The sequence below is a fragment of the Lissotriton vulgaris genome, chromosome 3_1, assembly GCF_964263255.1.
Source record: "Lissotriton vulgaris chromosome 3_1, aLisVul1.2, whole genome shotgun sequence".
Taxonomy (NCBI): domain Eukaryota; kingdom Metazoa; phylum Chordata; class Amphibia; order Caudata; family Salamandridae; genus Lissotriton; species Lissotriton vulgaris.
This window is the reverse complement of record NC_141689.1, coordinates 2,053,777,533-2,053,804,721: the sequence shown is the minus strand read 5'-3', so window position 1 is coordinate 2,053,804,721 and position 27,189 is coordinate 2,053,777,533. Positions and strand designations below refer to the sequence as shown.

The window sequence follows — 27,189 nt, the reverse complement described above, 5'->3', positions numbered from 1 at the left end:
ATAAAGTGTGTGTTTTATGTAGTCTATATGCTACTGAAATATTTTTTTTTAAACAAAGTTTTATTGATTTTTAATTTTTCCATACATCATACAAGTACCTATAATTGCATATCTGTGCATTAAACAGCTTGTGACAATATATACAGCATATCACGACCATGCCCATGCCTCGTGTGGCAAAAGCCCCCTTTCTGGTATTACAGGCATCGCCCCTGGTTCTTGGTCGCTCAAAAGCTAAACCGGTTCCGAGCTACTTTGAGAGTATTATGATAGTATGACATCCTACCCATATCCGTAGAGAACTCTTGCATATATTTATATTGCAGTGTCCCCAGAACATAAAATACTTAAAACCCACAACTGTGTTTCAACCTCCCCCCACCCACTGATCCCGCTTATGTACATAGTGACTCTCTTCAGGGTCGATCGTCGGCACTGACACAATCGTTTTCCGCATCACATTCATCACATTTCTGCTGTTACCAAGCGCCATGTCCCTCTCATCTATGTGTTTAATCACCACCTGATGAATTGCCAGCATCTGTTAAAGCCTATGTCCAAAGATCTGCATGCCTCCAACATGTTGTCCCAATCCATCGCAATTGGGGTATTACGCAACCCCCTGGCCTCTTCCCCCCTCAGCGCAGCACTCTCTGCAACCCCCATCACGTCAGTTGGCTGTTCCATGCGTGTATAGTGAGTGGTATCTTTGACTTCCACCGCATGGTGATCGCTTGCACTGCCAAGAAGAGTGCCAAGTTTTCAAATCTATATTGCACCTTATACTTAGAAGTTCCCCTCCGCAGTACCAAGATACAGGCCCCTACCGTAGCATCTATTGCCCTTTTGGTGATTTCCGTTGTGTGTCCCCTGATCAAGGCCCAACACCTTCCGATCCTCGGGCAGGACCATATCATGTGTATTAGGACTGCTCCCTCTAGTTGGCATCTAGGGCAGTGGTGACGCGATGTTGGGTACATCCTGTCAAGTTTGCGTGGGGTAAGGTACGCCCTATGTAGTATCATAGTTTGAATATATTTAAAGCGCGCATTCCGAGATACTCTTTATGGGTGTTCCATCACTCTTGCCCATTCCTTATCCTTAAGGGCCCTGTCTATGGCCCTCTCCCAGGCTGTGCGGAGCGGTGTCAAGTCAACTTGTTTTTGGGAACGTAGTCCTACATATAACCCCCTGATGAGGTGAAGTCCCCTGCCCATGTAGTATAGTGTTTTGACTTGGTCGTTTGTGGGGGGGTTCCTGTCTCTGCGAGGGCCCAATACTTTCGGACATATTGTAGTGGTGCTGCATGTAAGAGATACAGATGGTCTAGTGCTCCCGTTTCTCAAACAAAATTGTCATGGTCCATTAACATAACCTCACCAAAGAGGTCAGCAACTGTAGTGACCGCCACGTCAGCTCAGGGTGTAAGCTTGCGCCTCGATAAGCGTCCGCACTGTAAGGGAATGCCAAGCAAAGGTATATTCCCGGCATAGACAGGAGATGCCCCTGTATACTGTAGTGCCACCCTCCAGCACAGGAGAGAGATCTTTTGGTAGCTTGCTATGTGGTAATAAAAGGGTGTGATGCGCCCCTTTTCCTATATCTTGTTTGGTCATCCCTATCTCCTGCAAGTTACGCCCTGCCGTCCAAAAGGATAACCACTGCAGTTGGCAGGCGTAAAAATACGCCCTAAGATCAGGCACCCCCAGGCCCCCTCCAGAAGTGCTGCGCTGCAATTTCTTTAGGCTGATCCTCCGCCTACCTGACCCCCAAATGAGGTCAACCAGCAAGGTGTTCATTAACTTAAAAGTGGTGCTCGGGATCATAAGTGGTATGTTCGTTCAATAATAAAGTAGCTGTGGAAGGACCACCATTTTGGTGATTGCCGCCCTGCCTGCCACCGACAGCGGTAGGGATGTCCAGAAGTTAATGCTTGACCTTGGGGCTCTCAGAGCTCTGTTCAAGTTGCCCTCTAGCATATCCGCCTGGGACCTATATACTTGAATGCCTGAATATTTAAAAGTATGAGGAGCAACCTTAAAGTGCAGCAAACCAAATCGAAAGTCCAGCAGAGGTGCCTGCTCTTTAAAGTAGAAAACCGTCTATTTTGCCGGGTTAATAGCGAGACCTGACAGTTTTTCGAAGGACCCAAACAGCGCGGCCATAGAGTCCATGGGGGAGTGGAGGTCGCGCAGATAGAGAATGAAGTCATCAGCGTATGCCGATAGCAAGTGCGTGGTGTCGCCTACATTTAACCCCATGCCAGGCAGATCCCCGCTAATCTTTATTGCCAAGGGTTCAAGTGCCAATAAAAAAATGAGTGGCGAAAGCGGGCACCCCTGTCTCGTACCCCTACATAGCTGGTATTCCGCCAAGATGTGTCCCCCTATCCGCGCTCTAGCTGTAGGAGCATTGTATAGGAGTCAGATCCAATGAATGTACCCCTCCGGGAGTCCAAATCTGGCTAGAGCCCGAAATATATAATCCCATTTAATCGTATTGAACGCTTGGCGCATATCCAAAGAAACACAGCCCGCATAGTCTTCCCGGTTCGGAGCCTCTGGGAGAAGGTGGTGCAGCTTTCTAGTGTTCAGGGAGGTACTGCTCGCTGATAAAAAGCCTGTCTGGTCTATATGGATCAGTTTGTGTATTATTGGTAAGAGTCTGTCGGCCAGGACTTTACTGAGTATTTTGTATTCCGTCCCCATTAATGAAAGAGGCCGGTAAGTAGCTCTATCTGTGGGGTCCCTGCCCGGTTTTGGGAGTGACACCACCAATGCCTGTGCTGTAGTGAGGGGCAAAACTCCCTCCTTCAACGCTTCCTTATATTAGATTTCCAATTGGGGTACAAGGAGATCCGCATAAGAGGCATACCATTGAGCTGGTAGGCCGTCCAACCCAGGGGTTCTGTTTCGGGGGAGTCCCTTGATAGCCGCCTTGATTTCCGACTGAGTGATGGGGCCTAGTAGTTCTTTCGGTGCATCTGCCGATACTTGGGGCATTGAACTGCAGTTAAAAACTCGTCTATAGACGCGCTTACTTCCTCTTCGGGTGCACTATAAAGTCTGGCATAATATTGTCTGAAGGCCTCATTGATTTCTCCTGGGTAGTTACCACACCTCCCGCAACATGAAGTTACCACATTAATCACAATGTTAGGGGGGTCGTCTCGCAGTAGTTTGGCTAACGGTGTCCCTGCCTTATATACTTCTGTGTGGGTCAGTTGAGTGTATTTCTGATAGCCTATGACTCAGAGGGACTCCAGTAGGTCGGCATGTCGAATTCGAGCTGCCTGCAACGGGGCTCGTTTGTCATCATTCAGCACAGTCTCCAGCTGCAGTCTGTTTAGTTTCTCCTCAACGTCTATCAAGAACCTATGAATTTCTTGTCGTGCCCCTACCGTCGCCCCAATTGCCTTCCCGCGGACCATCGTTTTAAAGGCGTCCCATTCGATCAACCTGGTGGACGCTGTGTGACTGTTGTCTGTAAAGTACTGTTGGATCGTGTCTGATATAGTAGCGCAGAACACACATTTGAGGCCACAACCGCCATGTTGGCACTGGGGTGGGCACCCTGCCCCATCCAAGCACCACTTCTAAGGGACTGTGGTCAGAGAAGGACTTTGCCAGATACGTGGTGTGCAGTACCTGCATTGCGATGTTATTGGAGCAGTACAACCGATCGATTCGTGTGTGTAACATGTGTATTCATAAGTAGAATAAATATTCTCTGTGTGTTGGGTGTTTCATCCGCCATACATCGCATAGCCCCCATCCCTCTACCCATTCACACAATACATTTGCTTGTTTACAAACCCCCGTCCCATGTAAAGGAAGGTGCGACCTGTTAAGCATGACATTCATCACAGCATTACAATCCCCACCAATAATCCATGGGTAGCATTCCCACCCCACCAGGGCGGCAGACAGCTTGCATAGGAACTTGCCCTGGTCCAAGTTTGGCGCACATATTGAACCCAGTACTATCAGTTGACCGTCCAAGGTGCCCCTGGCCAGGATGAATTTGAATTTTGAATTTTAAAATATTTGTTAAGCGCACTTATACCGGGACGGTTTCATGGCGCTAGACGGCGTTGAACCAGTAGAGGCAGAGAGGGAAGCTAGACTGCTGGGGATCTGGAAAACAGGAAGGTCTTGAGGTGTTTACGGAATTCCAGATAGGAGGTTGAAGCTCTGAGGGCAAGAGGAAGCGAGTTCCAAAAAGATGGAGCTAGAACCGCAAATCTCGCCCCCCCGGACTTCTGCTTCCTGAAGCGGGGACTGACAAGAGAGCCTGGTGAGAGGAGCGGAGCTCTCTGGCCGGAAGATAAGATGAAATAGCTTCACAAAGGAAAGCGGGGGCAGTCCCCGACGTAGCCTGATAAGTGATGCAGCCCAACTTGAAAAGAGCCCTCTCCTTCACCGGTAACCAGTGCAGAGACTGCAACAGAGGGGTGGCATGGTGAAATTTGGGGAGACCATAAATCAGGCGGGCAGCCTGATTTTGTATCAGTTGAAGCCGGCGGATCAGGTAGTCTGGGGCGCCATTATAGACCACATTCCCATAGTCAAGGCGCGATAGCACCATGGCCATGAGAATGAGCTTAAGGGCGGGAGCAGAAAAAAAACGGGAAACCTTACGAATGGTGCGGAGGGAAAAGAAACAGGAAGACACCACTGAGTTAACCTGCGTGTGAAGGGAAAGCTGGGAGTTGATAAAGATGCCCAGGGTTTTGACCTTAGGAACCGGGAGGGGAGAGGGACAAAGTGAGTGGGGCCAGAAGGAAGGGGACCAAGGACTGCAACCACCCCCTGTCAAAACCAGTTCGGTTTTGTCGGGGTTCAGTTTGAGGTGGTTGCAGTTCATCCAATCTTGGATGAAAAGCATCACCTTCTGGAAATTCTGGGCAGAGGTGGGGGAGTGGGGGAGGTTGAAGATAAGTTGGAGGTCGTCGGCGTAATTGAACACCGAGACCTCCATCTGCTGTAAAGAAAAAATGAGGGGTGAGATGTATAAATTAAATAACAGGGGAGACAAGGAGGAGCCCTGGGGAACGCCGCAGGTCACTCTCCGAGGAAGGGCAGCAAAGTCGGCCAGATGGACGGCCTGCTCCCTGTCCGTTAAAAAGGACCGGAGCCAGGCATGGGCCGTACCCCCAATGCCCGCCGCCTCGACACGGGTCAACAGAATGTCATGATCCACCGTGTCGAACGCGGCGGACAGGTCTAACAGGACCAGGGCCTGGGGGAGGCAGATGTCAATGCCCTCCCTCAGTTTGTCCATCACCGAAACTACCACCTTCTCGGTTGAGTGCAGCGGGCGAAAGCCCGCCTGACGAGAGGAAAGGCGGCCAGTGGACTCCACAAAGGAGCTCAGAGTCCCGGTAACATGAGCCTCTGAGACCTTCGCCAGGTAAGGGAGAAGGGAAATGGGACGGTAGTTAGCCGGCAGGGATGGGTCGGCGCCTGCCTTTTTCAGGATCGGAATAATAACTGCTGATTTGTGGGCGTTCGGGACAATGCCAGTTTTGAGGGAATGATTGATTAATGTGAGTGGAGGGGAGTAGCAGTTAGAAAAGATCTCTTTCAGGGCAAATGCCGGGCCGATGTCCTGAGGTGAACCCGATTTTACCCGGGCCAGTAAGGGGAGGAGGGTTTCTCGTGTCAAGGGGGAAGCTGAGTGAGGAGTGGAGCAGAGGGGAGCGGGTGAACAGTGGTCGATGTCGGGAGTGAAGGAGGGATGTTGGCCTTAATGAGAGCTACCTTCTCAATAAAGAAGGAGTTAAGGGAGTTACAGAGTGATTGAGACGGGGGGATTTTAGAAATCACCCTGTCAGAAGCAGCGAGCTCGTGTACTGTAGCGAATATTTCCTTGGATTGATTTTCCGCTGCCAGGATTCTACCAGAGAAATACTCAGTTTTTGCTTTTAATATGTCCCTTTTGTATTCATTGAGTACCAGGCAATAATTTGCTTTAAGGAGGGGGCAGTAGGTGCGTCGCCACGCTCGTTCTGCTCTGCGCGCCGCCAACTTCTTGTCCCTAAGGAAGGGAGTGAACCATCTGTTGGCAGCGTGGGCGCGTTTAATGATCACTCTCTTGAGGGGAACAATGCTGTTGCACGCCTTTAGCAACCAGTTGTTGATGGCTGTGAGCTGAGTAGGAGGAGATAGATCACTAAGCTCAGGGCTAGATGCAGCAAGGGAAGAGCAGACACCGGGAAGGTCAGCCTCGTCCCACTTTCTGACCCAGGTGTTTTTGGGCAAGGGAGATTTGGGCGTACCTCCCCTGCTGGTCAACTCTCTGCTCTACCAACGTGAAGATATTTACAACAAGGGGTGGTGAGGGACAGAGTCTCTGAATTAAGCAGAAAGCTCTCACCCAGTCAAGAGATCAGGGCTAGATCCAACACCGTTTTTTAGCTCACTGCACCATCCCAGTTTCAGAACCTGGCTGTATGCAAATTAGTCTGTTCCTGTCCCAGTGCATGATGGGAACAGGGCAAACCAAACTACAAAAGCCAATTCTTACACTGGGAAGGAAACAAGCTCCCGGGGACCGGTTTCTGGCATTACAGCTGTCTTCGGCCCGGTTTGCTTGAATCCTGATGGTGCAATGAGCAAGGGTCTCACATCTGAGAATACCCTTCCACGCTTAGGGTGGACAAAAATATTTACAACAAGGGGTGGTGAGGGACAGAGTCTCTGAATTAAGCAGAAAGCTCTCACCCAGTCAAGAGATCAGGGCTAGATCCAACACCGTTTTTTAGCTCACTGCACCATCCCAGTTTCAGAACCTGGCTGTATGCAAATTAGTCTGTTCCTGTCCCAGTGCATGATGGGAACAGGGCAAACCCAACTACAAAAGCCAATTCTTACACTGGGAAGGAAACAAGCTCCCGGGGACCGGTTTCTGGCATTACAGCCGTCTTCGGCCCGGTTTGCTTGAATCCTGATGGTGCAATGAGCAAGGGTCTCACATCTGAGAATACCCTTCCACGCTTAGGGTGGACAAAAATATTTACAACAAGGGGTGGTGAGGGACAGAGTCTCTGAATTAAGCAGAAAGCTCTCACCCAGTCAAGAGATCAGGGCTAGATCCAACACCGTTTTTTTAGCTCACTGCACCATCCCAGTTTCAGAACCTGGCTGTATGCAAATTAGTCTGTTCCTGTCCCAGTGCATGATGGGAACAGGGCAAACCCAACTACAAAAGCCAATTCTTACACTGGGAAGGAAACAAGCTCCCGGGGACCGGTTTCTGGCATTACAGCCGTCTTCGGCCCGGTTTGCTTGAATCCTGATGGTGCAATGAGCAAGGGTCTCACATCTGAGAATACCCTTCCACGCTTAGGGTGGACAAAAATATTTACAAGGGGTGGTGAGGGACAGAGTCTCTGAATTAAGCAGAAAGCTCTCACCCAGTCAAGAGATCAGGGCTAGATCCAACACCGTTTTTTAGCTCACTGCACCATCCCAGTTTCAGAACCTGGCTGTATGCAAATTAGTCTGTTCCTGTCCCAGTGCATGATGGGAACAGGGCAAACCAAACTACAAAAGCCAATTCTTACACTGGGAAGGAAACAAGCTCCCGGGGACCGGTTTCTGGCATTACAGCCGTCTTCGGCCCGGTTTGCTTGAATCCTGATGGTGCAATGAGCAAGGGTCTCACATCTGAGAATACCCTTCCACGCTTAGGGTGGACAAAAATATTTACAACAAGGGGTGGTGAGGGACAGAGTCTCTGAATTAATCAGAAAGCTCTCACCCAGTCAAGAGATCAGGGCTAGATCCAACACCGTTTTTTAGCTCACTGCACCATCCCAGTTTCAGAACCTGGCTGTATGCAAATTAGTCTGTTCCTGTCCCAGTGCATGATGGGAACAGGGCAAACCAAACTACAAAAGCCAATTCTTACACTGGGAAGGAAACAAGCTCCCGGGGACCGGTTTCTGGCATTACAGCCGTCTTCGGCCCGGTAGCTTGTCTCCTTTCTGGGGAAGAATTGGCTTGGTAGTTTAGTCTGCCCTGTTCCCATGATGCACTGGGCCAGGGACAGACTGATTTGCATATAGCCAGGTTCTGAGCTGGGATGGTGCAGTGAGATAAATAACGGTGATGGATCAAGCCCTGATCTTTGGACTGGGTAAGAGTGGTCTGCTTAATTCAGACACTCTGTTCATCACCACCCCCCTTTTCTGTATCGCTACCAACGTGAAGGGCACTCCATGCCTGATCCAGATCGTAGCGCCACGCGCTAACCCCAAACATGTAGTCAAAAAAACCTGTCCTCTCCACTTTTTACGGAGCTTCCCAACTTCCAGCTCAACCAAATGAGACTCTTGTAGGTACACTATCTGTGCCTTGCGCCTCAATATCTGCGCATGCACCCTATGCCGCTTCTGAACTGACCCCAGACCCCTGACATTCCACGTTATTATGGTATATTTATTCTGTGTCTGCATCTTGTGTCTACTAAACAGGAAACATATAAACCTGTATAACATCCATAAAAAGCTTTCGCAACTTGGGGTATGTGGCTGTGACGGGGTATCAGAGACTGAGTCTGAGAGTGTACTTATGCGTTTAAAGGAAGGCTTTATTTTCATAAACACTTGTCTTTGCCGACTAGTCAGTCTCTCTTTGGCAAATGCGTCAGGATCCGTCTTGATTCTCCTTAGCGGATCCAGAGTGAGTGGGTTTTCGCTGGCGTCTTAGACAACAGAAGCGCCGGAGTGTTGGAGACTCCCTCTGGATAACCGGAACCCAAAATCAAAGGAGTAGAAACAACACAGGATTAGGACGGTCGTCCTTTTAAAGGTTCACAAGGGCCGGGGGTGTGGGAAACCCAGTGCTCAAGTGTCCACTCTCAGCAATGCTAGAGTTTGTGCTCTGGTGCTTGTGATAAGGGAAAAAGACGTAGACTGTACAGACTCTATGTACAAGAAATATTTACAAGCAGGCGTGTAACTTTTAAAGAGAGCAGGTTTCACTCAGCAGGATAGCTTTGTCTACCCACCCAGCCCGCTACTTTGCCCCGTACCTGTTCGAGTCACGCTCCTCCCTTGGGAACGTGGCAGGGCGGCTCGTGGATACGTTGGCCTCCTGGCTTCTCGGTCACCACTTCGGTACTCCGCCTCCAGTCCTTCGCGTCTGCTTCTTCCTCGTTCGTCTCGGTATGCGTCCTCCTTCTCCACTCCCGATCTCTTTCTTCCTCCAGGGAAACGCCGTCAATCTTCTTCCGGGATCTTCCTATATTTGACGGTCCAGACGTGGTGACGTCACTCAGGGGAGGAGTCTTGTCTGGTTGAAAGCCAGAGTTAAAGGAGCCTTGTTCCTGTGTATCTTCGAGAGTCAATAATGGCTGAACCATTCTTCATGCCGGTAAGGGATGTCATCCTGCTGTAAGGGGACACAAGTTGGTGAGAGAGTCCCCGCTGACCACCATTCACGTGCATTCTCCGGCACATCTGGACATCGACCCACCCAGTCACACACCTCCCCCCCCCCCGGATTCTCCCGATCGGGGAGAGGAAAGACTCTGGATAGGTAATCTGCATTCCCGTTTTCTTTCCCCTTCTTATGGTGTACAGTAAAGGAATAGGGTTGCAGGGACAAGAACCACCGGAGTATTCTTGGATTCTGGCTTTGATTCTTATGCATCCATTTTAACTGAGCATGATCTGTGTAAAGGATGAACGGCTTCCCTTCTAAATAGTATTGGAGTTTATCTATGGCCCATTTAATGGCCAGACATTCCCGTTCTATTGTGGGATATTTACACTCCCTTGGGAACAATTTGCGACTTGTGTATAGAATGGGGTGTTCTAGTCTGTCTTTGCCTACCTGCGATAACACTGCCCCTATTCCTACATCTGAGGCATCAGTGGACAGGATGAATGTTTTAGAGAAATCTGGGGATATCAATACTGGATTAGTAGTGATCATTCTTTTCAACTCTCGGAAAGCCCTTATTGCTTCGTTAGAGGGATCTGTCAATTTTTTTGGCCTGACATCTTTTCATAGTAGGTCTGTCAAGGGGGATGCGAGCTCAGCAAACATGGGGATGAACCTGTGGTAATAGCCTATTAAGCCCAGGAACGCTCGCAGGTCCCTTTTGGATCGCGGCAAGGGAGTTCCATTGATGGCTTTTACCTTCTCTATTTGGGGGGCGATAGACCCGTCTCCTAGTACAAGCCCCAGGTATTTCACTCGGTGGAAAGCGGCTCGGGATTTTTTTGCTTTTATGTGCAAACCTGCTTGTTTCAGGGCTGTGAGGATGATAGTTAGATGTTGTAAGTGCTCCTCCCAACTGCTGCTGTACACCACAATATCGTCAAGATACGCTGAACTGAATGACGGGTATGGCCGCAAGATGGTATTCATAAGGTGTTGGAACGTGGCAGGTGCTCCGTAGAGGCCGAAAGGAAGAACGTTGAATTCGAATAGCCCTTCATCTGTTATAAAGGCTGTTTTCTTTCGGTCCTCTTCATGGAGGGGCACCTGCCAATACCACTTTGTGAGGTCAAGCGTCGTGATGTAAGTGGCGTCCCTGAGTTTCTCTATTAATTCGTCAACTCGGGGAATGGGGTAAGCATCAAGAGTAGAGATCTCATTTAAGGCCCTGAAATCCATGCAAAAGCATTTTGTTCCATCAGGCTTTGGAACCATGATGATCGGGGATGACCAACTGCTTTTCGAGGGGCGGATGACACCTAGGTCCAGCATATCTCTCACTTCCTTTTTAACAGCCTCTCGTCTTGCAGCCGGAATCCGATAAGGTTTCTGCTTTACCATTTTTCCAGGGTGGGTTTCAATGTTATGCTCGACTAACGTCGTCTTCCCAGGTAGATCAGAAAAGATCTCGGAAAAAGGTTATAGGGTCTCCTTCAGATCTTCTCTCATCTGGTCTGGGAGTTCTTCGTTTACAAAAAGATTTCCCATCGTGGAGCACGTTTTGGGGAGTGTGGGTATCAGCAGATTTGTCCCCTTGGGAGATCGAACAATCCATTTCTTCAGCATGTTAATGTGATAACACTGAGTTTTGGCCGGAGTGATTTGTATCCTGTATGTGGTATCTCCTATTGTACCCACCACCTTATATGGGCCCACCCAATCATTCCTGAATTTACTGGAAGTAGAGGGCAGGAGTAACAGTGCCCATTCTCTGACATTCAACTTTCTTAGCTTTTTCCCTCTGTCGTAGTATTTCTTCTGTTTGTTCCTCTGTTGTTCCAGATTGGAATAAGCGAGGTTTCTTAGTTTACCTAATTTTGACCTCAGTTGGTGTGTATATTCAAGCAAAGACCTCTGTTCTTGTTCCACCTCCGTCTCCCACGCGTCTTTGGTCGTTTCTAGTAAGGACCTCGGGTGTCTTCCATATAATAGTTCAAAGGCTGAGTAGCCCATGCTGCTTTGTTTCTGTGCTCTCAAGACATACAGGGCCAGTGGTAGGAGTCGGTCCCAATCCGGTCCCTCTGCAGTCAGCATCTTCTTTAGAGTGATCTTTAATGACTGATTGCATCGTTCTACAAGTCCATCCGTTTGGGGATGATGAACTGAGATCCGCAGATGCCGCACATCCAAAGTTTTGCATACCTCCTTCATCAAACGTGACGTAAACGGGATTCCCTGGTCCGTCAGGACTTCTTTAAGGAATCCAACCCTGGAGAATAATTCCACAAATTTTTCAGCAATATTGGCAGTCGTCGGTGCCCTCAGAGGAAAATATTCTATGAACCTGGTTGCATAATCGACTATTACAAGCGCATATAGATGTCCTCTCAATGATTTCGTCATGGCCGGCTCCCCTGGGGGGCACGCTGTCGCCTGCACAAATGATTGTTATGGCCTCACCTCGCAAGTCCGCATTGCCGGCCTCTGCACCGTCCACAAGCGCTCCGCAGTCAACTGTTACAGGTGCCCATGCATAGTCCAGGCAGCAGAACTATCTCAGGGGGCGGCCCGCAGCACAACGTAGGGGTCACTTCCGCCATGGGTGCTTATGGCAACACCCATGTATGAGACACCATCCCTTTCCGGCTCCCTCTCACAGCTGCGCAGGCCCGCGAGGCTGCACTGGATCCTCGGCACTTGCGTAGCCGCGCCTCAGGACCCGCGCTCCAGCCCAGCCCACCTGTATCACTCTGGGCGCGTCACTTCTCCTGCGGATCTCCGGCGGCTGCTCGCGGCGTCGCCTGATCTCTGCGACGCGCACAGGGTCTCCTGTCACTATGCCCCTATGTATTCTCCAGCATTGATCGGGCCTGTCCGGTCTCTCCGCAATGGCGGCTCAGGTCACCCCAGACCTCACGGTGTGATGCAGGCCTCACTAGCCAAGGACCACTCGCTCCACAACCTGGTCCCCACCGGGACCCCAAGGGCGCAACAGAGGCCAGCGCCTGGTAGCTTCTGCGGCGGCCAAGCTCGACACACGGCAGGGACGACAGGATATGGCAAATAAGCAGGATTATTGCTGCCCGGGTCCGGAGCTCCTTCAGAAGGCGACCGCCATGTTTGGCAGTTGGCTGCGCCACCCTCTACTGAAATGTACCGTAATAAAGAATCTTTGACTGACCTTCTGACTGGCCATGTTAAAGAACCTTGAAAATGTGTAAGTCATTGATCTAAGCATGGGTTCAGGAGAGCTGGATCCAGCCCTCGATCATACCCAGTGTGATGATGTGTCCTGGTTCCATCTGGGTGTTCCAGCATGGACAAAACACACAGGAAAGATAGATACGGGTCAGAGGCCAGGGTTTATAGACCAACTAGAACATGCAGCCCCATACAGACATGTAAATACAAAATATGTTCTAGCGTCTAGGATCTAATGGAACAAAAGGAAACAACAAACTCAACAAGAATCAAAGTGTGGTTTAGAAAAATGCATAAAATCTTGTGTTTGCGGATTCCCATCATACACCAAAAACGGTGATCAGCTTCATCATTTGGGTATCCTTTGTCTATAGAAGTGACAAATATGCTCTATAGAAATCAGAGCTTGCAAGTGTCACAAAGGTATAAAAACCAAGATGAGCAAGATAAAGTGTATGGGAACAGATATAAGTGCAGTGCCAGAGGTGAAGTGCAAAGCTAAAATTGGTGCATGAACAGACTGTGAATTTTATTAGTGTCTGTCACGATCAAAGGTTAAAAACGTGAATACTAGGACCAGTTTTAACAAATAGCTGTCCTAAACAAAAGTGGTCAACATGTTTCAGCACGTCAGGCCAAAGGTGAAGCCAAGTGCTTTCGTCAGGACCTCTAAAGAAAAGACAAACAAACTATTGTTACTACTAAGTAATCATAAAGGATATAGTGTGAGATAGAATTCTCACAATCCAATATTCCTCCTGGTGTCAGCAAATTTCTGAAATAGATAAGAAAAAAACACACAACACAAATGATTCTCAATGGTCTGGGGGACCAAGCCTCACCCCACCTGGCAACAGCTCAGGATAAAGGAGGCACCGCTCTTTCCGTCGGTACCTCGGACGGTCTTCAGAGCCGTCGGGGAGGTACCGTGCTAGTGTGAAAGCAGGACCACCTCGCAAGAGTGATTGGGTTCACAAACTTCCAAATTACTTGAATGATTATGTGAAGTAAGGGTTTATTTTCACTTTCTTTTCGATAATTTGCTTGGTAAGTTTTTGTGTTTTATTATTCTCTGTATTTTCTTGTATAATTTAAGGGGAAAAGTGTGTTGATATTGTACATTAAAAATGTAAGGGGAAAGGAGTGTGATGATGTGTCCTGGTTCAATCTGGGTGTTCCAGCATGGAACCAGGCTGTGTGGGTTCTTGGTGATGACGAGCCCTGGTTCCATGTGTGTGTTCTATCGTGGAACCAGGCTTTTGTGGCGTTCTGTTATCGACAGTTGGTGTCATCTAACTGTGGGCTGAGGTTGTATAATAAATACCTCTTACCTTGACAACTTCGGCGTGGCTTCGAATTTGTTACACCCACCCACTGGCTACGATAATAAATTGGGTAATTGTATTTGCGGCTATTTACAGCCGAAACTGCAAAAGTGTGGAATGAAGCACTATTTAAAAAACAAGTTATTGCATTTTACTGCATTCTTAACCTCGGTGTAGAAGTATCATAGATAATGTTATATAAATACTGCTCTTTTAATAAATGCCTTTAAATAGTCTTGTGACTTAGCTTTCCCAAAGGTGGACACAAGCACTGTTTTGCATGCTCTTAATAAAAGCGGAGTGATTTACTGATCGACGAGTCTCGGCCTCCTGTTATCTTCACTCCTACAGTTATCGCTCATACCAAAGGATCATTTTAATGGGGGGGGGGGGGGGAGTGGTTGTTTATTATGTTCTCCTTATCGCTCACTGGCCAGCTTACTACGCAGTCACGTCAGGGGTGAGGCAAACAAAGACGCCAGGACTGTACCATCTATCTCCCGGAGCGACGAGAGCGTGAATGACGCAGCATTCAATGGTAGCGCCGGACAGATCGGATCTAGAGGTGACCCAGGAGGCCTGAATGCAGGCGTCACTCTCTCCATTGTGTTAAGGTGACACTCGCCAGTGCAGGGATTGGTCGGGACTTTAGACCAGAATTGTACCATAATAAGTCAAGTCAAGAAATGACAAAAGAGCGAGGACACGCAAAGACATGGATATAACAAAGAAGGAAAGGTCAGGGCGACCAGAAGCACTTATTGTACACTCCTGTAAATTCAATTCATCCCTAGCATTAATCTTCTTATAATTACACTCTCTGAAATAGAAAACCCGAAACTCCAAATATATATGTATGTAAATAAAACAAATACAACAAAGACAATGGTAAAATAAAGATCTCAAATAAATATGTTTGAAGCAGAACATTAGATCGTTGGCACCTGAACTGCCAGTAAATGTAATTAAAAGCCCCACCCATCTTAGTATGATTTTCTGGTGCCCATCAGAGCCTGGTTCACACATTACAAACCCCACACCCACCTGTCGAATGGTTGGCTGCCATCCGAGCGTCTCTGAAGCACAGTCCAGCCCCCTCCTTCGGACATGTCACAGAAGGCTTGGAAGGCACTGGGGCTCCGAAGAGGTTTCATCTTATAAAATCCACTCCGTCGATGCCCGCTGTTGAAAATCTCTGCACAATCTGCTCCAAAAAGGGATACATGTGAAATAAATCACTCAGTTCCAATATGGAATACACAAAAAAAACAGAAATGGCGTTAAAATCATATAAATGTGGCTATCAGATTCAAAGGCAGATAATATATTGTTAATTCCTTTTCTTACCATATCACTATCATTCTTACTCCTAATAATATTATTAATAATAGGAAGAATGATCAGAAGGGGAACACCACATCTGCCTCTGAGTGTGATAGGATAGCCTCTTGCAACTCACTTCCCACTCACCTTCGCCTGGAACTCACTTCCCACTCACCTTCGCCTCACTCAGAACCACCTAGCATTCAGAAAGCAACTTAAAACCTGGATATTCGACAAGTAATTCCCCACCCTTCATCAAGCGCCTTGAGACCCTCTGGGTATGTAGCGCGCTATATAAATTATTTGACTTGACTTGACTTGACATGTAATTGTGTTGCCATTTTATACTGTTACTATTATTGTCAATTATAATGATAATATTCGTCAACATCATCATCGTCCTGCTTTGCTACCCTATAGACCAGGGGTACTCATAGTACGGCCCGCGGGCCGCCAGCGGCCCGCCAAGCCTTCCCTGGCGGCCCGCGGACCTTGCAGACATCCTACCAGTGTTATTAAGAAAAAAATGTAAGAGTGTCCTGTGTCCGCAAACACTGCCGGTTGCAGCAGCGCTCTATGGGGCCGGGCGATTCTAGCGAAGGTCAGAGTGGAGCTGCAGGGGCTCTAAGAAGGGGCTAAAGAACAACAAAGCCTCATTAACAAGTAAGTGGTCTTTTAAAGACCTGTGAAGTACTCGGGTGCGGTGGGAAGTTGTCTCAGCCCCGGCTGACACACACGCATGCCAGGCGAGGTGGCAGAGGGAGGGAGAGGGGGGAGAGGGAAGGGGGTGAGAGAGGCAGACAGGTGGGAGGGAGACAGAGAGTGACAGAGTGCTTTCCTCCAGTATTTCTGTAAAGGATCGGTTTTTTTTTCTAACTCGGGGCTCCACTTCTACGCATTTTAATTACTGATTGTGTCCAGAAGGCAGGGTTAGAATGGAGGAAGCAGCCTGTTAAGTAACAGTGAAGTCTGTTTGTGCAACGTCCTGGAAGCGCCGGCCACAAAACTGTCACACAGAAGCAGGAATTATAAGTAGCTCGTGAAGTGGGGTGTTTGAAAGGTGTCGGGAGCAGCTAAGGAAGACATACATCTAGATTTAAATAAACATGAAAAAGCAGCAGCAGGCTCCTCGTGAGGCCCAAAATCATGTGAAAGGGTGAAGATGCCTTCAAGGGAATTTATTTGAGATATATTTGCTAACTTGCAACAATTTGTGAAGGATGAATTAATAATCCTTAATGGAAATCAATCAAAGCCCAAATGAACTACTCAAACAACACATAACATACAAACAATAACACAAGGTGTATTAGAAAAATATAGTTTTTATCAAAAGAATGATACCTGCAGCGCTGCTTTCTGCCGTTACCGACTTGATCAGATCATTGGCCATTTGGTGTCTCTACCCGTGGCCAGAACGGATACGAACTTAGAGGCCAGTTCATATATTGTTTGGCAGCTAACAGCCCTTCAGTTCACTACCTGCCTGTCCACCCTATCGTCACTCTGATTAGATCCACTGCCACATATTGATTTTACACGTGGCTTGAACGAACACGGCTTTAAATGTCAGCTCGTGTACTGCAGAGCGTTTAACAGTCGGCGGTCTACTTGAAATAACTGCGTGCTGGACTGCACTTTGCCATTATTGTTTTTAGTAGATCCTTGCCGTATGACAAATTAATTTTGAACGGGTAGAAGAACTAGACATAGCTTAATTTCGCATCTGCAATTCCGAGTTTATTCACTAACTCCAAGGTGTGACTATAGTTTGAATTTGTCACCTCCTATACGAAGTCGGTTACCTGTGTTTACTGCTAAGAAACCAGTTAATACACTGAAATTTCAAACTCCGATCACAATCTCTCTATACAGACCCTAATTGACTTCAGTCCTGAAGATGGTTTCCACAACTAATCCATAGGAAACCGAAACGTCGACATTTCACCTTATCCCTGTCTTGTTTTATTCAGTGTGATTTGAGATAGGTGTTGTTTTAGGTTCTGTTGAGTCACGTATTAATTTACTTATGTGTGTACCCACAGCCCTAATCATTGTTTTTTCACTTATCTGTATATGAATTGATCATTCTTTTGATAAAAACTATATTTTTCTAATACACCTTGTGTTATTGTTTGTATGTTATGTGTTGTTTGAGTAGTTAATTTGGGCTTTGATTGATTTCCATTAAGGATTATTAATTCATCCTTCACAAATTGTTGCAAGTTATCAAATATATCTCAAATAAATTCCCTTGAAGGCATCTTCACCCTTTCAGTTTTATTACCCAAGCCCTCAAGGGTATTCTTGGGTCGCTCACCCTTTGTAAATCAAAATCATGTGAGGCACTTGAATGATAGAGTGCTCTTACACTCGAGGAGCCCGAGACCTTCACATGATGAACTGCGCCGAGAACATATCAAGAGTGGGAGGGATCTGAGGTGAAGACAGCCACCCGAGGTGAGCCGGAGAGACCACCCCCGTGGAGGGAGCGGGGTTCTCGTCACAACCTTAATGGTGAATGCAAGTGGAGGGGGAGAGGGGGCGGTCTGCTGAACCCCTCCCTAGAAAAGCTCCGGGGAGAAACTTTTCCTTGGAGGGGTGGTTTCATCTTCCGAAGACCCTCACAGGAAGGGCAAGAGCGAGAAAGAACTATGTCCTGGATGGGGAGGGATTCTCGACAGCAAGAGACATTTCGCGGTAGAGTGAAGGCATCTGAGGGTGGGGAGATGTGAAAAGGCATCTGTGGGTGGGGAGATGTGAAAAGGCATCTGAGGGTGGGGAGATGTGAAAAAGCATCCGGCTAACACCCAGGCCCGGACTGGCCGTTGAGGGCACCGGGCAATCCCCCGGTGGGCCGCATGGTTGGGGGCCGGTTTTGGGCACCTGGGGGCCGTTTTTGTTACAGGGCCGTTATGCTGCAAAAACGGCCCTGTAACAAAAACGGCCGAAAACCGGCCCCGTCGCAGAGCACGGTCGCACCTCTCCCCCCTGCCCTCTCCTCCCGGAGGGAGGGGGGAGGGGGGCCGGCCGAGCACTTTGCCAGGGCCGGTTCTGGTTCCCAGTCCGGCCCTGCTAACACCTCACCGTGCCGGGAAGGGGAGTGATGGAAGGGGAGTGAGGGAGGGAGTGAGGGAAGGGGAGCGAGGGAAGGGGAGCGATGGAAGGGGAGTGATGGAAGGGGAGTGAGGGAAGGGGAGTGAGGGAGGGAGCGAGGGAAGGGGAGCGAGGGAAGGGGAGTGATGGAAGGGGAGTGAGGGAAGGGGAGTGAGGGAGGGAGTGAGGGAAGGGGAGTGAAGGAGGGAGGGAATGAGGGAAGGGGAGAGAGGGAAGGAGTGAGGGAAGGGGAGGCAGGGAGTGAGGGAAGGGGCGTGAGGGAAGGGGAGTGAGGGAAGGGGAGTGAGGAAGGGAGAGGGGGATGAGGGAGAAGCGGAGTGAGGGGGTAGGGGAGTGAGGGTGAGGGAGGGAAGGAGATGAAAGGAGAGGGAAGGGAGAGGGAGGGAGAAGGTAGGAGAGGGAAGGAGAGAGAGAAGGAGATAGGGAGAGGGAGTGAGACAGTCAGAGTGGGAAGGATAGGGAGAGGGAGGGAGTGAGACAGTCAGTGAGGGAGAGAGAGAGAGTGAGACAGTCAGAGTGAGTGAGACATAGGGAGACAGGGAGGGAGAGAGGGAGATAGAGGGATGGAGCGAGGGAGGCAGAGAGATAGAGGGAGGTAGGCAGAGAGAGAGATATGTGTATGCTGGGTCTGGTGGCTCAGTGGACAAAGGCGTCAGCTGCAGGGACCTGTGTTCAACCTCATGGTCACAGTTTTTTTGTTCTAGCCCCGCCCCCTCCCTTACTGACCCGCCCCCACCGGTGCTGCCCTCGGACACAAACCACACTGTAAATTTGGCCCCCGAGAGAAAGTTTGTGAGTACCCATGCTATAGACATTAATTCATAGTCCAAAAACACTCGCTGCAGCTATCTATGGCCTTCTCGGTGGGCGGAATAATTATAAGCAGTGCTTTAAATGGGCCGGAACTCACAGGTACTGAGTACCGGCACTTCTTGTTTTTTCCAACCTGAGTACCAGCACTTCTCCAGTGCCAATGAGAGTACTGGTACTCGGATTGGCCCGATGCCTGAGGGCCAGCTGTGGCCCGTTTATTTGGCAGTATGTTGCCGTTTTGGCATCTGTCTGTCTCATTCAAATGAAAGGCCTGCTGAAGGCCTGCCGCATGGGCAGGTGCTTAGCTCGTAGATGGAAGCAGAGAGTAGTAGATTCAAGAAAAATTCACAATGCATAAACTAGAAATTTCACACCTAGGACATATCTGGCACGTCATTGTACAAAGATGGTGAAATGCATTGATTGATATGTCAAAATGAAAAAGTGCATTATTTAACAAAATATTAATGTTGAAGGTAACATTCACAAAGAAAAGTCAGAAATGTATGCTTCATAGGTCTCCTCCTAGGATTTGCATATATTTTCAACTTCTACGGAATTTATAATATTCTGCTGGAATGTTCTTGAAATCTGTGTAAATACTGACTTCCTTCCTGATTCTGAGCCTCACAGGAACACCAGGAGATCTCTTTCGAATATCCGTGTTTCTGGACTCTAGCTCAACATTCAGGACTTCACAAAATGCTCCATGCTTGTGAATTTTCAGCAACGACATGAAATGACACAAAAGCTGCTTCTATGCATCAGGATTTTAAATTTCCAACAGCAAATTCAACTATATGTCCAAATATTTGTGAATCTCTCTTGATTTAAGGAAATAATAAGAAATTATAACTAACACCTGATTGATGGTCACGTGCGGGCCCATTACAGAGAAAGTGATTCTTTCAAGGCACAGTAGTAGTTTTTGTCGGGGACGAGTTAAAGATATTTTGCAGAAAATAATCCTTTCCTGCTTGTACCACCAATAAGACTAGCCTGTGGGGCATTGCTTGCTAAGTGGTGTGTGGCAGATAGAGGTCCGTGGATACGGGGACCACTGCTTCCTCTTAAAAAACATTTTTTTACATTCACAGAACTTCTGAAGTCCCAATGGGACCCCTTCCCTTTTACAAATAGGTTACCACCTCCTTTGAGGTCTCAAAAAAAAATCAATGTTTGGCGCCCGGATTTCAATTGTAAGTACACAGCATCCCAAATCAGTATTGGGAAAGGACGCCTTCTTCACTCCCCTTCGAAAATACTGAATCAGTATCCATTTCTAAACACATTTAGCAATTTGGAAATGCTTTTACAAATCTCTAAAGAAGGTTAGTACATAGGAAAAACAAACTCTCTGATTTACTGATTCGAATCAGTATGCATTTTTAAACACATTTAGGGTTTGTGAATGCTAAAGCCCTTTGCACATCTGGGACCGTATTGCATATGGGGCGCACTGCTCTAGTTTGCTGCACGGCATACATTCATGCAGGTGGGATGAGTGCAAAACAGTGTCAGTGCCCCCTATTACGATGAACACACTGCTTATAAGCCGCTCTGCGTTTTTCTGTGCGGGCCTCCTGCTATTTAAAGAGGGGTTAGAGATCCCCCTGCAGGCGGGTGCAATGGGGGATTGCATCTGTCTGCAGAGGGACATCTGAGGCGGGGTAGATGGGACACTCTTTCTCCCCCTCCAAAGGGCTTCCCTCAGGGAGCGCACTGAGACAGTGCACCACCTTTTTGTGGGGCACTTTCAGTGTGCCTTCTAAGGGCATATTTGCCTCTGCACCCGTGTTTGTATTACAGCGCAGGGTCATAGGAAAAGTGATGACCTCATTTGCCTCGGGCCACGCCCCTATGTAAACAATGGAACACCCTCTGAAAATAGCATTGGTACTACATATGTCCCAGGGCTATCATTATTACAGAAGGGGGCCGTACAAGCAGCTGTAGCCCCTTCTGTAATAAGCTAATGCTCCGAGGGCCAACAAGTGAGAGCACATGCCAGTTGTGCCAAGGGACACTGTTTGTAATATTGGCCCAGTCCACTGTTCTTTTTATTGTATTGATAATATTCTTATAAAAGGAGTCTTACTCAATGCAGCTGATGTCTATTCAGCCAGCTTTGATGGTGTGACATACAAATCATGCTTTATAAGTCATATCTTCAAATTTACACTATTTATAATTCTCTTTTTTAATGAAAATTTTTATTGAGCAGTTTTTTCAGGAAAGACAATTCATATTTACACATTAAATTGACAAAGAAAGAAAAGTGGTGACCCTTGAATACAGACCGACAAAGATCATTGAATAGTATATCTCATTCTACAGCTTATTAAGCAAGCTTCAAGAAGTTTACAAAACCTCGACATAGAATCATGAACCACACAAAATTGATTTTATTATCGCTCAATTTAACATTAAACAAGATATTTCCAAGTCAGAGAAAATGTTTTAATTGCCCCACTTGTTTAGCATAACTTCTTCAATTTTTTTTATTGCGTTTCATTTTGTTTAGCCATTTCTCAAACACAGGTACTATTTATAATTCTCATAAAAAAAAAAATCGTAGTGACACAGTCCATAGCGTGTCGAAAACGGCAAGTTCAGAAGTGTAACCAGTGCCTGAGGACTCTATACCATGTTCGATGTTTGCTAATTCTAGCATAACCTCAAACTGAGTTTTCATGTGTGCAAATATGTGACCGTGTGTGCCACTGTAGTTGACAAACCTTTAATAGCATTGTAAAACCTACCTATATCACTAGAATATATACATGCAATAATTCTCATTTCCACAAAAAATGTTTGGTTGTTCAGGACAAAGCGCTTGTCAGAACCTCTCTTGCAAACCCCATATTTCGATGAGTCTTCCACTGGACAAGGTGTGCTCAGGTAAATGTTCTACTCGGTTGAAAATCTGCATTTGCAGATTTAATATTTGTGTTTATTTTTTCTCCGCAGAGTACATAACAATGTTAACTTGTTCTGCCTATGCCTGGCATGGTGACTAGCAGGTGCTGATATTGCCAAGTTAATTAGTGCATCATTTACTGATATCTGGTGACGAGAAGCTTGGTTTGTAGGGTGACCAACTGGCATAGGTGCAAATTCAGGACGGTGAGTGTAAAAATTCAGGACAAAGGGTCAAAATTCAGGACAGAAATTGAAGACAGAAGGTCAAAATTCAGGACAACAAATTTGGGACAAAAAGTAAGTTTTACAGACACATCAGAGGAGGTCGCGCAATAGTATATAATTCGGAAGAGGATGAACTCCAGATGAATCCTTCTTGGTTCAGTCAATGTATTGTGAGAAAACTGCCTATCTTTCCCTATCTTATATGATATATAGAGTTAAATGTAACCCATGTCAATCTAAATGACCCAGATGAACTTTTTCATACAAACTTAATAAATAAATCCAAAAAAAGTAAAATGAACTTTGTATGATGTGTATTTGGCTCTGCTACATATTTTATGTCACCATTCATTGATATCTAAGGATCCCGTAGGGGACCACGAAATATACCCTGGCAGGGTAGTTGCTGATTCTATTGTATTGAACTCCAGAATGGCATCAGCCCATGGATTCCGACTGAAGGAGAGAAAAGCTGTGTGAACTAGTGTGAACTTCAGTCTGGACGAGCACTGACTATGCCAGGGGAGGGAAACAAAAGAGGACATACGAGGAAAAGGCCAGAGAGTGCTGCAAGACCATAGCAGCCTTTCAGGATGAGTGCCACCCTAAGTCAGCGGCAATGCACTGCAAGGGGCTAGGATTTGTGTGCCTCTTATGACCCTTCAACAAAAAGGAAATATCGCCCCTCACCACAGAGGGCATATCATTGTATATGAGATTGTTTTTCATTGTGTGGAATATACATGAACTCTCTTTAAAGTATGTCAGGTTGTCAATGATTATATAACATTAGAGACTCAAACCTGTGGGGGTGGAGTGTTGACGCTTTGATAATTCTGCCCCCAGCAGACCCACATTAACCAAATTTCATTACCCATACAATGTGGCAACCAGCCATTTTCAAATTGTAGCAACATGCATTCAACAATAAATGCTACCGGGCAACAATCTCGCTGATAGAATTTTCATCATCCCCCACAATATCTTCATTGAGCATTTTATATAGGATAATCCAAAGTTATTTAATTGGGATCCCCTTCTGGGCCAGGGGTACCATATAAATCTGACAGCTCTTACTACCTTCAGGACAAAAGTGCCTCAACATGACATTAGCACATACCTCTGATACATGGCGTAAGGTCCGACACAAAACAAAAATTAAATAGACACAAAAGGCAAAATGGGTTAGGGATTCTTTGCTGGATTCGATCATCCTGCCCACTTATTCCGCTTTTCGGTGACTTACATTCTAAGCATTTTTGCAACTACTGCAAGAAAGACTGTCTACGTTTTAAGTACTGGAATCTTATTACAGGAAGCCAGGCAAGATGCGGATAGAATAATCTTTTTGAAACCAAGCACCTTATGTCCCCATATATGCAAATGCCATGAATTTGTTAAGGTCTTCCTTTCTTGGGCGGAAAGAGGCATTAGCATCAAACCAAGTGTTTCTCTATCAGCGGTGTGGATAAAGACAGAAGAACAAATGACAAGAATAACTTCATATTTACATGGTTTATTTAGCCCAACTGAGTTGTAATCAGTTTATCGGACTTGGAGGGATGAATAGCTGAACAAGCCCGGACAGTATTCAGCCCTGTGTGCTGTAGGATATATGGAAGTCAGCAACGGGAATTTAACTCACGGAGTCATCTTATTTATTTATTTATTTGAAGGGTTTATATAGGGCAAACAAGACCCTGGCTGGTATCAGAGCGCTTTGTATGGAAGATTTTGAAAAGAGGTACAAGCATAGAAAAATAAAAATATAGTTGATTCCGATACAAGGTGATCACTAATACAGACTAGTCATTATATTACAGTAATAAGTAAGTAATTCAAGTGAATTTAGCCATGAGAATCGCTTTCACTTCTTTTTTGAAGGAGGCAGTAGAAGGGTTCAGTGTTGATTCTGTGGGAAAAGCATTCCAGATCCTGGGAGCCATTCCAGAGAAGGTCCGGTTGTAAGTTTTCTTTGTGGCAAATCGTTGTGGTTTCAGTAGAAGATTCCTAGAGCTCCAGAAAGCTCTATTACCAGAAGAGAGTACCAGTTTCTGAGCTAGATAGCTCGGAGTGTTGTGATGTAAGGCCTTGTGCGTCATACATGTGATTTTTGGATGAATTCTAGCTTTGAACGGTAGCCAGTTGAGGGCTTTACGGTCTGGAGAGATGTGAGAGTTTCTTTTTTAACCTGTGATGAGTCTCGCAGCTGAGTTGACAGAGGCTCTTAGCGGGGCTGTTGTCGATCTGGGGAGGCCACATAGCCCCATATTCCACACTTGGGATTACTAGGGCTTGAACTGCTTGTTTGAAGTCGTTGCTGGCAGGAGGGTTTCAGTCTTCTCAGGGTGTTCATGTGGAAATGTGCTCCTTTTGTGATATGTTTCTGCATCTTTAGGTTTCTGTCCAGTGTCACACCTAGCGATTTCGCTGATTCGACAATGAGAGGTTGCCGTTTGAGTGCTGTTAGGTGCTTGATCCAGTCGAGGATGCTGGACATTTTGTTGGGGGGGTGGGGGAGGGGGGGTCGATTAAGAGGAATTCCGTTTTGAGGGAGTTTAGTTTCAAATGGTTTTCAGCCAACCATGTTTGGGCTATGTTGAGGAGAGACCTCGACTCGTCATCGTCGGGGGTCCGTGTTCCACTGCCCAAGATCAAAGAAGTCGCATCGGAGGCCCAGCTGCGAGGAGAGGAGAGTGAGATCATACCCCCAAGGTAACGCTCAGCGAGCATACATGTGTCGCCGCCTGGGGTGGGGTACAGGCTATGAGAGAAACGCTCTCCGCCTTTCTCATCTTTTCAACGCGAGCCTCCGCTCAAGTCCGTATTGAGGCCCGTACTTGCCGAGGAGTGGCAGTAACGGGGCCGGAGTGTGGAACTGCACTTTGTTTTACACCTTACCAGTGTTGGTGGCATATTTTGGCAGTAGCTGACCGCGAGTCAGTAAGAGTGGCATAGAGACCGTCCAGAGCACCGTGATCGGTGCCAGAGTACATTATTTTTGGCATTACGAACTGCCTGATTGTTGCATTATGAATTACATTATTTTTGGCATCACAAACTGCCTGATTGTTGCATTACGAATTGCATTATTTTTGCATTCTGAACGGCCCGATTATTGCATTACGAATTGCATTATTTTTGCCTTATGAACTGCCTGATTGTTGCATTACAAATTGCATTATTATTGCATTACGAACCGCCTTATTGTTGCATTACGAATTGCATTATTTTGCATTACGAAGTGCCTGATTCTTGCATTACGAACTGCATAGCATTGCATTAGGACTGCATTGGATTGAGTGACAGTATAAAACAACTGTGCTTCTGAGCTCATTTGTCTATGTGATCGCTGAACTACTCAGCAACTCGCAATACCCTAATAATGTAGAGGGTACTTAACCCCATATATGTCATACCTTTCTCTGCGGCAGATCAACTACTATTCCTGTTTTAGCAGACTTTCAAGAATGTCCTTTATGATACATAGGGTCACTGATATTAGGCAATTCTGTGGCCGTAGTATTGCCTGCGGATTTATGGATTTGCTGTATAATTTGCAGGTTTTGAGCTCAAATAGATAAAAAGTTTCTGAAATGGCTGCTACACATGTCGCTTCACAGTGGAAGGCCCTTTGGAAAGGTTAACTGGTCAACATTCAGTTGCTCATTCCTGTATTTAGGTATTAAACTACTACTAATGAGGTGAAACCTTTACCCAGACAGTGTTATCACGTGTAAAAAATGACACAGTGATGAACGAATAGTGTCACAAAATGGCCGCATTCCAGCGCATAATTCGTCTTGCTGCATAATTTAGGAGCCCTGCCACATCAATTGGTCCACCTCTGCTGCATAATTCCAGTGGCTCTAATTACAGCTATCCCCAGTAGCGGCTTCGACCGGACGGGGTGGTCGGGTGGGGGGGGAATAAAAAGGAATTTCCTGAAACTGACAGATGGACACCTCTCCTTTGTCCTCTTCATTTTCTGGTCACATTCAGCTGTCAGCTGCCACAGAAAGCACCCAGGCAGCAGGCTACCCTGAGCCAATCACAACGCTACAATGCAGCATTGTTATTGGCTTCCCGTGAGGCATTGTGATTGGTCTGAGCGCCGTGGTTCGGACCTCAGAGGGGTAGAGGGAGGCTTTGCATGTTCCTCACCAGGCTGTGCAATGCAGCCTGGTGGGGAACATGCAAAGTGCACAGGACTACTTGGCTGGCCCAAGATGGGCAGACAATCAGCCATGCAGCCCTTAGGGAGTGCAAACCACTCCGCCCCCTGTGTTGCCCAGCCCCATCCCACCCTGCCCCTCCGACTTCTATAGGAAAAATACAGTGATAATAACGATACGTTATTATCATTGCATTTTTCCTTTGGATCAGTGGGGTGACACCCTCCGCCCTAGCGGAGGAGCCGCCACTGGCTATCCCAATAAAACGCTTGTAGGTGTACCTGGTTGAATCTATAACTGTGTTATGTAGTATCACAAAATAGTTCCAACTAGTTTTCTACTTTACGCTTCTCTGTATGTTTTTCAACCCAAATACTCAATTGTGTTGTCATATTTATATATGGTTTTACCCACCTAGAAGAAAGACTTCTATGCTACTTGAGGTAGTACATGCTTACATTTAATAAACCTGTGTTTTCTAAATAAAAAATAAAACATACCTGGGATTGTTACTGAAAAAGATCTGAGGATTATCCTTCGAAGTTCTTATGTTATTTTCTTCCCAAGTCCCAGGGGTTACAAAACTTTTTTGCGATTAATCGCAAACTGATGAATCATATACTTTCCATAATTTAATCAGATTTTTGTTTATGAACGACGTTCACGTTGTATTTGATTATTATTCAACAATAATGA

The 27,189-nt window shown here is 46.8% G+C and overlaps 1 protein-coding gene across 1 annotated transcript in view; it reads right to left on the bottom strand.

Annotated features, from left to right (window-relative positions):
• FGL1 (fibrinogen like 1) overlaps positions 1-27,189 on the bottom strand; it is a 400,048-nt gene that overhangs the window by 244,433 nt on the left and 128,426 nt on the right. Inside the window, exon 4 of the mRNA XM_086962574.1 lies at positions 14,963-15,122. Within this exon, the coding sequence (XP_086818700.1) occupies positions 14,963-15,122 (160 nt within the window). The remainder of the gene's footprint in view (positions 1-14,962; positions 15,123-27,189) is intronic.